The sequence below is a fragment of the Aphis gossypii genome, chromosome 2 (genome assembly GCF_020184175.1).
Source record: "Aphis gossypii isolate Hap1 chromosome 2, ASM2018417v2, whole genome shotgun sequence".
NCBI classification, from domain to species: domain Eukaryota; kingdom Metazoa; phylum Arthropoda; class Insecta; order Hemiptera; family Aphididae; genus Aphis; species Aphis gossypii.
Genome location: NC_065531.1, coordinates 23452309 through 23464992, shown reverse-complemented (window position 1 = coordinate 23464992; position 12684 = coordinate 23452309). Strand labels below are relative to the sequence as shown.

The following is a 12684-nucleotide window of genomic DNA, read 5'->3' as shown; positions in this document are numbered from 1 at the left end:
ATATTATTCTCTCATATGCATATTATTTAATAGGCATGTTTTCTTTTTCTTTTTCTCTCTCCCGTATTTCCCGTCCTAAGCGATATGCCGGACGGTAACCCAACGGTCGGCGAGGTAACATAATAAAATATCATCTTTACAGTCCGTCGAACCTCGCGGGCCGATCCGAAGATTCGTTGTTTCCTCATATTATATTATTCCTAATGTTTGCCATGTGCCTCCCGGAATTATACTAAAACAGTATGCTCTCTTTTATTATCAAACTATTGTAATTCTGTGTGCGAGAGCCACATTAAATTATTAATTCAATTATGTTAACATGTAAATTATACCCACGTGATCACCCTAATATTCTGTATTCTCATTATTTATTAATATTATATTTTTTTTTTCCCTTTAAATAACTCTTTGACGTTCATTCGTCACTGTGTGTATCAAAGCCTGTGAGTTCCATCGACTTGGCCCTTGGGTCATCACGCGGTGCGGCTCACAGGTCGTGAGTAAAGTGTTCCCCTTTACTCATGGGTGGTTTATTGGGACCGTAAAAATCCCGTACTCTCACAAAGGATTTAGAATTTTGGTACCAATATATACTATTATCGTATGACATGGGCGACGGGCGTAGATAGGATATATTTTCGGAGGGGGTTTTGGTCAGATATACATTAAATTTAATCCACAATTTTTTCTTTTTAAATTGTTTCATCTTTAATTTCGGATGGTAACCCCCTTACCTACGCCCATGTCGTATGCTTTAAATTAGACAAAGAAGGGCGTTTCGATTCACAAAGATTCAAGTTGCATAATAATTTAAAATTCTGTGGTTAACTTACTTTTGTTTTGAAGATCCTGATATAAACTTTTAATCTCTGAAAATATAACGACAACTAGTAAGTGGTTGTAAATATCATTATTCATTAATAATCACTTCATGAAGTGCACAATGAAAAAAAAAATTATTTTTTGAATTTAAAACTAGTAGTCAAGAATAATTTTTTTAAATAATTTTCTGATATCCTGATTTTAAAACTGTTGTATTTATACTGCAACATAAGGCAGCGCACTAAAATTGCTCCAATGGGTATAATTTTGGGGAAACTAACTCTAAAATACATCAGTTAGCACATATCAATTTTTAACACTAAAATAGAAAAAAACTGACCACTTATAGAAAAAAAAAAATGAAAATAAAAGAATAAATAATATTATAATAATATCATAATTACAGATATATACTCTGTACCGTAATACAGTGCTAAAGTATTGCCATACTTCGTATCGGTAAAATACGATTGAGAACGGTAGGTTCCATTGAGAATGTTATTTTTGGTAACACGATTGAGAACGCTCGAGTTTTTTTCCCAACGTTGCCAAATGTAATCAATCGTTAATATGAGCACCATAATCTGTTGATATTTATCGAACTTTTATCGAATTTTCTGGATGTTAATAGTCACTTAGATACCATATACGAGAGAATGACGGTTAGATTAAATTTACAGTTGTGCAGTTTGCAGTCGTCGCATAAACTATTCATCACTTAATAATATAATAAAATGGAAAATAATGAAATTAAAATTATAAAAAGTGAGCGAGGTGAAGACCTAGTATTATTAAATACACAATATTATAATAATAATACAATAATACAGTAATAAATTTCGTTCTATTTGGAAACGTAGACACGAGGATGAAATGGAAATGTTCAAATAATATTTGTACGGCAAGCAGAGATGTAAAATTTCATGTTTTCACTGACTTTTTGAAACTTTGCGGAAACTTTAAACAAAATTGAAACTTTTGATTTTACACTGTTATATACCTCCACTTTGTTTTGTTTATGATTCAATAGCTTTTTTTACACATCTAAATTCTAAATAATATTATCAAATTATTTAAAAGTGAATTATATAATTCAATTATTGTATGTTGGTCATCATCTTAATTGATTTAATTGCATTTAAATCTTAGTTGAATACTACTAATAATTATATTAATAATTAATAATCAGTGTTTAATTATTTCTTTTCTTATTAATTTATTGATTTTTCAATAGGAACTAAAATTATCTTTTATGATTGTACCAAACTTAAACTAAAAGTAATAACATAACTGATAAATTTAATAAATAATAATATTATTAAATTACTAAAAGTATTTTAAAAAGCTATTAGAAACATGATTTAAGTCTACTATATTACTATATCATACCAAGTATACTTAGTTTTGACATACAGTTATCTTTAGTGGTTGTTATAATTTAGTACTAGAGCCAGATAAAATATCAAATTTTTTAAGAGGTATACAAAAACGTATGGTAGTTAAGTGTACATTTAGGATATAAATACCTTCCAAAATATTAAACATCACCAAAAGCAAGTTCACAAAACATTGGCAATTCTTATTTTAATAGCTCACAATTTTTCAAAAGCCAAATAAATGATATGGCAACGCTGCACGTAAATTCGTTCTCAATCTTATTGTTTTTTTTTTTTTTTTTTTTTAGGGGGGGGGGGGGGTCAGTGATAAGTTTTTGTTGATATTAAGTGTTCTCAATCGTTCAAAAAGGTACAACGGTCTCAATCATTCGATACTTCGATAGCCCTTCGAATGCCACCGTCCAAAACAGACACCTGTGGTAATTGAGTGGTAGACATAGTGATAGATTCAATTTTTACTAATTAAGATTAAAGAAAAAGCATACAATTATATATTCCGCGTGCCATTGAAATTTGTCCAACGTGCCAATTTACCTAACCCTTGCTTTAAATAGTATGATAATAGGTAATTTACTCTAATATTAAAGGTAATAAGATAAGATATTATTTTAATTAAGATATTTATTGATGTTATTGACTACAAATATGTACAAAAAAAACATAAATATTGCAATTATCTTAGAAATAGTTATTAGATTCAAAAAATATAAAACTTGGCAGTAGTACGGAATAGATTTATCTATTCTATGATACTAGTAATTATATACTTATACTTCTGATTAATACGTGATGTAAATCCGTAATACGATAAGTGAAAATCATTAACATCCCCCTTCCCCCAAACTTCAAGTCTGCACTCACCTATAATAATCATTTATAAAACACTTTTAATAATAACTAAAAGTAACACACATATTACAAACAGAATAATATTACGATTTTTTTTAAATTATCAAAATTAAAGGGCTTTGAACACAACCGGTAAATCCACTTTTTTTAAAAATGCGCATTTTCGTGAATTATTGTGTAGAAAAAATTTACATACATTTATAATATATAAACATAGTTTTGTTTTGTTGTTATAAATATAATACTTTTATACCACTTCTTTTTGTCATAACTCAATTTAAAACTTAGGTACTGTTGTATTATAGGTATTTCAAAGTAATAAAATTAAAAATTTTTGGCAAATTTTTTTTAAATTACTCTAAGTATACTTTCAAAAAACAATATTTTGGCGCAATAACTATATGTCTAGATAAACCCATAGGTTTCATAACGTTGGTCATCTTTCATCTAAAGAAAAAAAAAGTTAACTAAATTTTAAGTCGTCAGTATTATTTTTTATCATGTTTATATTAGAAAAATTTTACTGTAATAGTTTTAGTATCGATTAATCATGGAATGAAACGGTTTTTTATCATCCCTGAACAATTTTAAAAAGTGGAATTATCTGGTTGTTATTCCAAGCCCTTCAATCACTTTACCTGCTTCATGTTTATCTAACTGACTTTTGTGTTTTTTCAACAAATTTTCTGAAAGAAAGATGTTAATACACTGCACAAACGATATAAAGGATTTAAAGGTGTCAGGATTATTTAATAACAATACGTATAATTTTACAACAACGAGGCAGTTTATTAGAATTAACAAAGATTATAACGGAAACGATAGTTCGTTCGCGGACACACACATCGTGCCCACGATTTAAGATAGTATGGTTGCCCATCGACTATAGCAGGGTTCGACACTCTCTATCTTTCTGTGTTAAATAAATGGGCGACCTTGGATGCAGCTGACACATAGTAAAATATTACTATACATGTTGTTTTGTACTGTGCCCTTGACAATTGACTGTATTTTGGTTGCCGTGCGCGTTTGCTTTTGGAGTTCACTGTTTTTTGCCGTACGATTTTAACTGCGCAAGTCTGCCCTAGGCGGGTCTTGCTACAGCGAGGTGCCGTATATTCAGAAGGCCCAAAACCGCGAAAGTCTGCGTGGGTAGGTCTTACTTCAGTAGTTACGTTGGCAAAAAGGTCCTTAACTGCGCAAGTCTGCCCTAAGTGGGTCTTGCTACAGCGAGGTGCCGTATATTCAGAAGGTCCCAAAACCGCGAAATTCTGACTGGGTAGGTCTTGCTACGGTAAGGTAGGACCGACTGATTTTGCGCTCCGCACTGATATTTATAGGCACCGGTGCTGTTTAATCGCCGAAGCCGCCCGCGTTTGTCTTGTGATTGGTTATTGTGGTCGTAACTACGTCCACAGTGGCTTGTGATTCGTTATAGCGCGTGGGCGCGTCCCCGTTTTGTCATAGAACATGAGACCAGCTGTTTTGTAAATTGTGGCACCGTAGCCACAGTCAGCGTGTAGACCCGGGCTCCTCTAGCGCAGAGCGCGCGGGTCGCCGAACGCTTCGTCTTTGCTCACCGTAAGCCTTTATGCCGTTACTGGTATAATGAACGTTTATGAAATAGTGTATAGATTCGGCCCTTTACAGTCGGCGGAAGGTTAGTAGCTTATCTGTACGCCTCCCGACGACAAACGTGCCCGTTGCAGCGTTTTATTTGCGACGGTCGACCAGACAGAGTGCCGACTGACTGTATTCCGCATCTCATACTATTGTGCAACGTATTTTGACCAACGACCCCGTATAGAATAATACACATATATGTTGAACAGAGAATAGATATATTTGTGGTGAAACATAATAATACTTATCGGGGAATACGATGACGCGTGGCGTGAACACATGTGGTTTATTGTATACAAAAACTTGTACTAACTTCAAGGTGTAGCCTTCAGTAATTTGATCATAACTTCCCGGCCGGTCCTCCACTATTTTATCACACAGTAGAATGTCATTTCTGGTTTGTTCTTTGACTATAGTAAAATGCTTTATCTTATGACCACCAATATGAAGTATAGCAATCAGCTATTTTTAAGAACGTGATGCTTACAGCGGGGAAAATGAAGAATATGTGGACAAGTTTACCGCATCGGCACAGATAACTGCGTTCGGTGGGCGGAGCATTAAAAAGTTTAATTTTCCGATTGGTAGTTATACTATTTTGTCCACACGGAGCGCTACTGTAGAAAAAAAAGTGAGTTTCACTATATGGTTCATCTTAACTCTAGTCGATGGGCAACCATACTATCTTAAATCATGATCGTGCCCGACGGTAACGGCGAAACAGGACGATCGTACGGTTAAAGTTAGGTTAGGTTAGGATCCCGCCTTAGGGAGGCAAGAACATGCTGGCGGGCGTGTCCCCAGGTTGCGGATAGGGGAACGCTCGGTAGATATGCAGGGTAGCTGCAAAATAAGCTATACCCCTGAGTTGGACGAATAAGCAGTCACAGACAAGCTCACCACCGGGGCAGTGATCGCACCCCGGTGTCCCCGAAGATCAGGACTCAGCACGGAACATAAGTCAGACGGAACGAGACTGGTGTCGTCAGTGGACGCCAAGTCAATACCAAACACTAATGATGAGTACAACTGACAATTTCGAAGTTACAGCTACAGGGGCCTCAGAAACACCAGTTCCGGCGGTTGGGAGTGGCTCGTCCCAAAAGTCGTCAGCGTCAAGCCAGAACCCAGAAATGAGGGTGTCCGGCCAGGCCCCCATCTCTGGCAATATTACTGCTGAGACAGTCGTGCCCCCGGGCACTCAACGGAACCAGGCTTCAGATAGAGATTTGATCGCGAATATGAAATCTTATGCGGACATCATGCGCAAGGTCAAGGTGCACGTGCAATTGAAGGAGCTTGACCTGAAACCAATAACTCGGGTCACTAAATCAGGTGCCATACTGCTTAAGGTTCAGGATGACAAAGAGGCTGATAAGTTAGCGTCTGCCCTGAATGCTGCTGTAAGGCAGATAGCGCTAATCAAGAAACCATCGGGCACAACTCCGATCTTTATCTTGGACCTAGCAGTATGGCACAGCACCGAGGACGTAGAGTCAGCAGTCCGTTCTGCGGTACCCGAACTTCTTCGAACTAAGGTTGTGGTCAGGGTTAACCCTGGTGGAGGCAGGGTTGGGCGCTTTGATACCCCACTTCCAGCTGCCATCAAACTAGCTGAGCTGGGTAGACTGGACGTCAACTGGAGCCGGTGCCGTGTCAAGTTGCTTGAGACCAAGGAAAAGACGTGCTATCGCTGCCAGAACCGTGGTCACTTAGCCGAGGGCTGCACTGCTGATGAAGCCAAGAAGAGATGCTTCCGGTGTAATAGCATCGACCACCTGGCGATCGCTTGCATGGTAAAGACAAAGCACTCTGAGAGGTAGCAAGAGCGTAAGGCAAGTGGCCCTGACGTTGGTCAGGCAGATGGCAGCAACGTAGAATCTCGCTTCGATGCTTAAGATTCTACAAGGCAACCCGAACCACTGCAGAGTGGCTCAAGACCTCATGATTAAATTCATGGAGGAAGAGGGAATTGATGTAGCAATTCTCAGTGATCCCTACAGTATCAGCGACAATGGATGTGATATGCTAACTGACATCAAGACGGGTAGAGCGGCCATGGTGGCAGGCAAACAAGTTTCTGTGGCTAACGTCATACGGGATTCGGAGTTTGTGTCTACGAGAGTTGGTGGCTATCAGATATATAGCTGCTATGCCACACCTAATCTAAATACTTGAGACGCGTTCAACAATCTCCTTCTCAGGTTGGAGAACAGCATCAAAACGATCCATCCCACAAGGCAACTCAGTAGTGGTGGCTGGGGAATTTAATGCCAGATCCGCGGCTTGGGGCGATCGGATAACGACCAAGCATGGCGATGACCTAGGCGATTTGTTCGCAAGCCTTCAGTTGATCGTGCAAAACATGGGTTACACATTTACCTTCACCGGTGGGGAGGGATCCGTCGTGGACGCGACATGACGGCAACGTCGACAGCGGTCATCTGCTCGTCCTGGAGAGTCCACAATGAGGAGTACAATCACAGCGATCATTTTTACATCACATATGACCTCGCGAGCCACGCAAACGCACAGCCAGTCAGCAATGATCACGTCTTCCGTGGATGGGATACAACCAAGGGCATCAACCACGACCTGCTAGAAGTGGGATTGCTAATAGCGGATTGGCTGAACCCTGTGTCCAACCACCGTGGACGAGATGTTCATAACTTAGCAGAGGTACTCAAGGATAACATTTCTGCCGCTTGTAACATAGCGCTCCCGCGGAGGTCAGCCTCGACCCCAGCCAGAAAACCTGTCCATTGGTGGAATACCGAAATTTCGGCGTTGAGATAGAGCTGTACATCTGCCATGCGAAACAAGACTCGGCTCGTTGCACGTGCCAAACGTCTCCAGACTCACCCCATGAATCCGAATACGAATGAAGCAATCGTTGAGGCTGCCGAAGCAGTAGAGCAGCATAGGAAATACAAAAAGGTACTTAAACTGCAATCGCAAAAAGCAAAAAATCCTGTTGGGACGATTTGACATAATCAGTGGATGCAGACACGTTTGGAAAGCCGTACAAAATAGTATTGCGCAAGATGAGTGGTCCTCCTGCGGCGGCGAGAATAGAACCAGACTTTCTGAGGACGGCGATCGACAGTCTGTTTCCTCCTTGCCCTCTGGTGGACTGTGGAACCGTATGCCCTTCCGAGCCAGTCGTCGCTTTTTCAGAGGCCGAGGTCGAAGCTACTGTTAAGCAATTCTGGAGCAGAGACAGCCCCCGGGCCAGATAATATCACCAACCGGATCATCGGAGAGGTGCACAAATCTATCCGGCAATGCTGGCCAAAGTTTACAACCAGTACCTCATGGAGGGTACTGTTCCCGCTCGTTGGAAGGAGTCCAGAGTGTAGTTGCTTCGCAAAGGCAACAAGCCAGAAGGCGTCCCGTCATCGTACCGTCCGCTCTGCCTTCTCAACGATGCTGGCAAAATCTTTGAGGCATTACTGGCCGCTAAATTGAACGCACATATTGCTGAGATGCGGGCTGGCTCCAAACCAATTTGGCTTCCGTAAAGGCCGATCAACCGATGACGCCGTGATGGAGTTCTGTGGAAAAGCCGTGAAAGCCATGAACAAGGAGTTGTTCTGTGTGGCGGTAGCACTGGACATCAAGAATGCCTTCAATTCCGCGGGTTGGGCGCACATCCTGTCCGCTCTGGAGTCCTGGAAGGTTCCAGGATACTTGATGAGAGTGTTCAGGTCTTACTTCGCTGGCAGGAAGGCGTACATCGAAAACCCGCACTCGTTGACTGGATTGATGGATGTTCCGATCATGTGGGGCGTTCCGCAGGGATCTGTTGTAGGGCCGCTGTTGTGGAATATAACTTACAACAGTGTGCTTAAGACTGTTCTTCCCAAGGGTGCGGAGCTTATCGGCTTTGTAGACGACACGCTCGTCGTCGCGTACGGTAGGACAACGAGTGAGTTTGAAAGTACGGCCAACGTAGCGCTGGAAATCGTGGTGAGAAAGATCAGCAACCTTGACCTGGCCATCGCAATGGAAAAAACGCAAGCGGTAATTTTCACTTATAATTACAAGTACACACCACCAAACTTGACTATATCAACAACGCTATACTAACACTCGGTAACAAGATTCTCTACCTAGGCATCGTTGTTGAAAAGTCATGTTTGTTCAAGGCTCATATGCGGAAGGCGGCTGATAAGGCAGAGAAAATCAGCACCCAACTCTGCAGGCTCATGTCCAACCTTGGTGGACCGCGCGAGAACAGCCGTAGTACACTCGGTGCTACTCTACGGTGCCCCCTTGTGGGCTGACACACTGAAGGTAGTACCAGAGAACGCCAGACAGCTCAACAAGACTCAGAGAAAAGTGTTGCTTAGCAGTATCCGTGGATACAGAACTGTCTCGGAGGTAGCAGTAGGTGTCTTGGCATCCACACCCCCAGCAGACCTCCTGGCGATGGAGCGGAGAGCATTGTTTATGCACAGGCGAACGACGGCAAACGAAACCGAAGCAAAACCCGGACCCACTGCAATATCGGTCGAAAATGCGTTTTGTGTGGCCCTGCTCATCGATACATTCACCCGGTGACGCCGGAGGCTGGATGAGGCTGAAAAGGGCAGATGGACGAGGACAGTCGTTAGAGACTTGTCGGCATGGAGCAGACGGAAGCACGGCTCAATGACCTTCCATCTGACGCAATTGCTCAGTGGTCATGGGTGTTTCGGGGCATTCCTACAGAAAATAGGCAAGGAGCCGACATCTGTATGCCGCCACTGTGGAGACGAGAAGGACGACGCCGAGCGCACAATGTTCTGATGCACGAGTTGGGAAAAGGAGCGTGATTAGGTGATACGCGTCATCGGCGAATTCGATACAGCATCTGTGGTCGAAAAGATGCAAGCCTCTCCCGAATGATGGAAAGCGGTGTCCAGATTTGCGACCAAAGTCATGTTGCAGAAGGAGGACGCAGAACGCATCAGAAGGGGAGAACCTCAGCGCGGCATTATAATTTAGATTGGCCTGCCTCTGTCCAGCTATGTTGTTGTATGATTGTTTTACTAATAAACGGCACTCGGAGCTCGAGGGTAGTATTACCTACGTGGGAAAGTTCCCCCCAGGTTTCCACTGAGTGTGTTAAAAAAAAAAAAAAAGGTTAGGTTAGGTTAGGTTAGTTTCGGTAGGCCACACGTCAGTGTCGCCGCATGGTTATCAAAAATCATAGCCAACAGTTCTAATGTTGTAAAGAATATAGGTACTAAGATAAATAATTAAAATAGTTATGAATATTTTATAATATATTTATCATTAACTAGTATTATTCATTTAAACTCTCATATATCATAATAATAATAATAACTAAAAATAACACACATATTACAAACAGAATAATATTAGGTACGATTTTTCATACATAAATTATCAAAATTACTATACTTGTTTCTTCATCCGGTTCATCGCTAATTAATTTAGGTTGTCCTAAAAGTTTAACCGTTTCAAAGAATATATTAAGTTAAATAGTTATGAATATTTTATAATATATCTATCATTAACTAATGTTATTTATTTAAACTCTCATACATCATAATAATAATAACTAATAGTAACACACATTAACGCGATCCCGCGTAACAGCCATTTGAATTCAAACGGCATTTACGCGGAAAGCCGCTAATTACTTTTCTTACAAACCGCCAGGTGACGACGGACGACACCGACGCGCGATAACGGCGCGCAAACCGATCGAACCGCCGACACCGCGAACCGGACTTAGGCTAGCCAGTCTAGCGTTCCGTGCCTTTACGTACACACCCCGGTTCGCCACTAATTTGTTTTTTTTTCAGGTTTCACACTTACGTACCATCACACCACGCCACCGTGCCACTATTGTTTTTTTTTTTTGTGTTTTTCTTTCTATTGAGTTTGTTCGCGGAAATATTATTTGTCTTTTCTTTTCTCCCAAAAATAAACTTAAAACCATACCGCCGACAACTAGTGTGACTTCTTTTTTTACATCACCACCCATCCTCACACCTCTTGACGCCGTGACAGCACCAGGTCCGCGTCAACATATTACAAATAGAATAATATTAGGTACGATTTTTCATTTATAAATTATCAAAATTACTATACCTTCGTACCTTTCACCTCTACCATCTGATGTACTTGATCCTAAAATTTATAATGTTTCAACGAATATACTAAGTTAAATAGTTATGAATATTTTATAATATATTTATAATTAACTAGTGTTATTTATTTAAACTCTTATACATCATATTTTGAATCATAAATAAAAAATAATAATAATAATAATTTATTTAATAACTCTAATTAACGTAGGGATATAAGAAATCTAACTAAAAATATCTTCTTGTATAATAAACCTAAAGAAATTACGTAGCAAGAAAATTGTTGAAAAAATAGGTTCTTTGTTTGTTACAATAATTTGTAGGATTTTTTAAACACTGCTAACTATAATTGACTGCCTGGAGCAGTTATATTTAGTATCCTTATATATTAACACTATTAAGATGGCTTTTGATTTAATTTCTTTTGAAAAGTTGAGATTTTACACATAATTATATTGCAATCCTAACTAAATAATATAATATTAATAAGTAATTAATACTAAAGAGTAATAACAACTTAATCATCAAAATAAAAATACATACCTATATTATTATCACAACAAAAACCCTTCGTAAGCTACATGAAAAATTGGCAAAGTAAAAAAAAAAAAAAAAGCGAGTAAGTGGGTAACGCTCTGCTGTACATTAAGTACCGTTTGAATCACTATTATATATTATAGGAGTGTTAAATTTGAATACAATGATAATTATCGTTGTATACGAAAAAAATGATTCTAAACGATGATTTGTCAGCCTAGGATATAATTTCCAGTGGTTGGTGAAAAGGGTGGTTTATGTTTTAATGGCCTGAATACACCAAAATTTAAGTTCATTTATAATTATTGTAGGCTAAACTTATGAAAAATCTTGTATTAAATTTTCAACTCTTAGCTACTTATGCAAAATTTTTTATAAATTATACCTACAAAATAATTAGCAAATATTCATGATTTTGACGAATTTTTGTCAATATTTGAACTTCAAATGCTAATAAAAAAAAATTGTGCCTATGTATTCTTTTAATTTTTAAATCACTTTAAGAATAACTTATGAGAAACTTTATATTAAATTTTCAAGTATTTTTATTGGGCCAAAACAATATTATCGACACTACAAAAACATTTTTCAGAAAAATTGAAAATTTCAGTTATCTATAAATAGCTCAAAAAAAGTCAAAATATTTTGAAAATTAAATCATGTAAAGAAAATGCCAATCTAAAAAACTGATGAAATTTTCAAGTATCTACGACTTGTATTTTTTGAATAATTACAAATATTTAAAATCGTTTGAGGATAAATCGTTATCGTTACGATATTTCGTAAAAATTTAAAATTAAAACGCACTTACAATTTTTCCTATAATAATGGTTTGAGTTTTCTCTACAGATACTTGAAGGAAAATTTATGGAAAACTTAGTGTTGTTTTTTTAATCCTTAGTTATAAACACAAAAAATTTTATGATTTTTCAACTTCAATATTACTTGCAAATTTTCGCGTTTTCGACAGATTTCGTAAAAAATTGAACTATAAATGTTTATAAAAAAAAATTGTAACTAACGATTTTTAATTTTTTTTAGCTATAATAAGAACAACTCATAAGAAACTTTGTATTAAATTTTCATGTTTTTTTGGTTATCCAAAATTTTTTTAACGACACTTCAAAAAAAAATTCTCATAAAAATCGAAAATTTCTGTGGTAAACAAATAATTCAAAAAAGTTAAAATATTTTGAAAATTTAACCGTTAAATAATAAGTGATTAGTTTTGAGTTACAACCATACAAAAAAATCGGATTGGTCGATAACTGGTTTTGCGTAAAAATTCTCGTTTTTCCGTCACTTTTTTTGTTTTTCACGTTTTTTTTGAAAAATGTTAGAAAATAATTACT

At 38.0% G+C, this 12684-nt stretch overlaps 1 protein-coding gene across 10 annotated transcripts in view; it reads right to left on the bottom strand.

Annotated features, from left to right (window-relative positions):
* The window catches only part of LOC114130702 (uncharacterized), an 89339-nt gene that overhangs the window by 39452 nt on the left and 37203 nt on the right, over window positions 1–12684 (bottom strand). For all 10 annotated transcript variants that reach the window (XR_007604515.1, XR_007604514.1, XM_050201974.1 and 7 more), the window contains 4 exons: window positions 10797–10835; window positions 10101–10142; window positions 3707–3754; window positions 834–869 (listed from right to left, as the gene is read on the bottom strand). Coding sequence is in view for 8 of the 10 variants with exons in the window: in XM_050201974.1 (XP_050057931.1) it covers window positions 834–869; window positions 3707–3754; window positions 10101–10142; window positions 10797–10835 (165 nt within the window). In the remaining 2 variants the exon portion in view is untranslated. The remainder of the gene's footprint in view (window positions 1–833; window positions 870–3706; window positions 3755–10100; window positions 10143–10796; window positions 10836–12684) is intronic.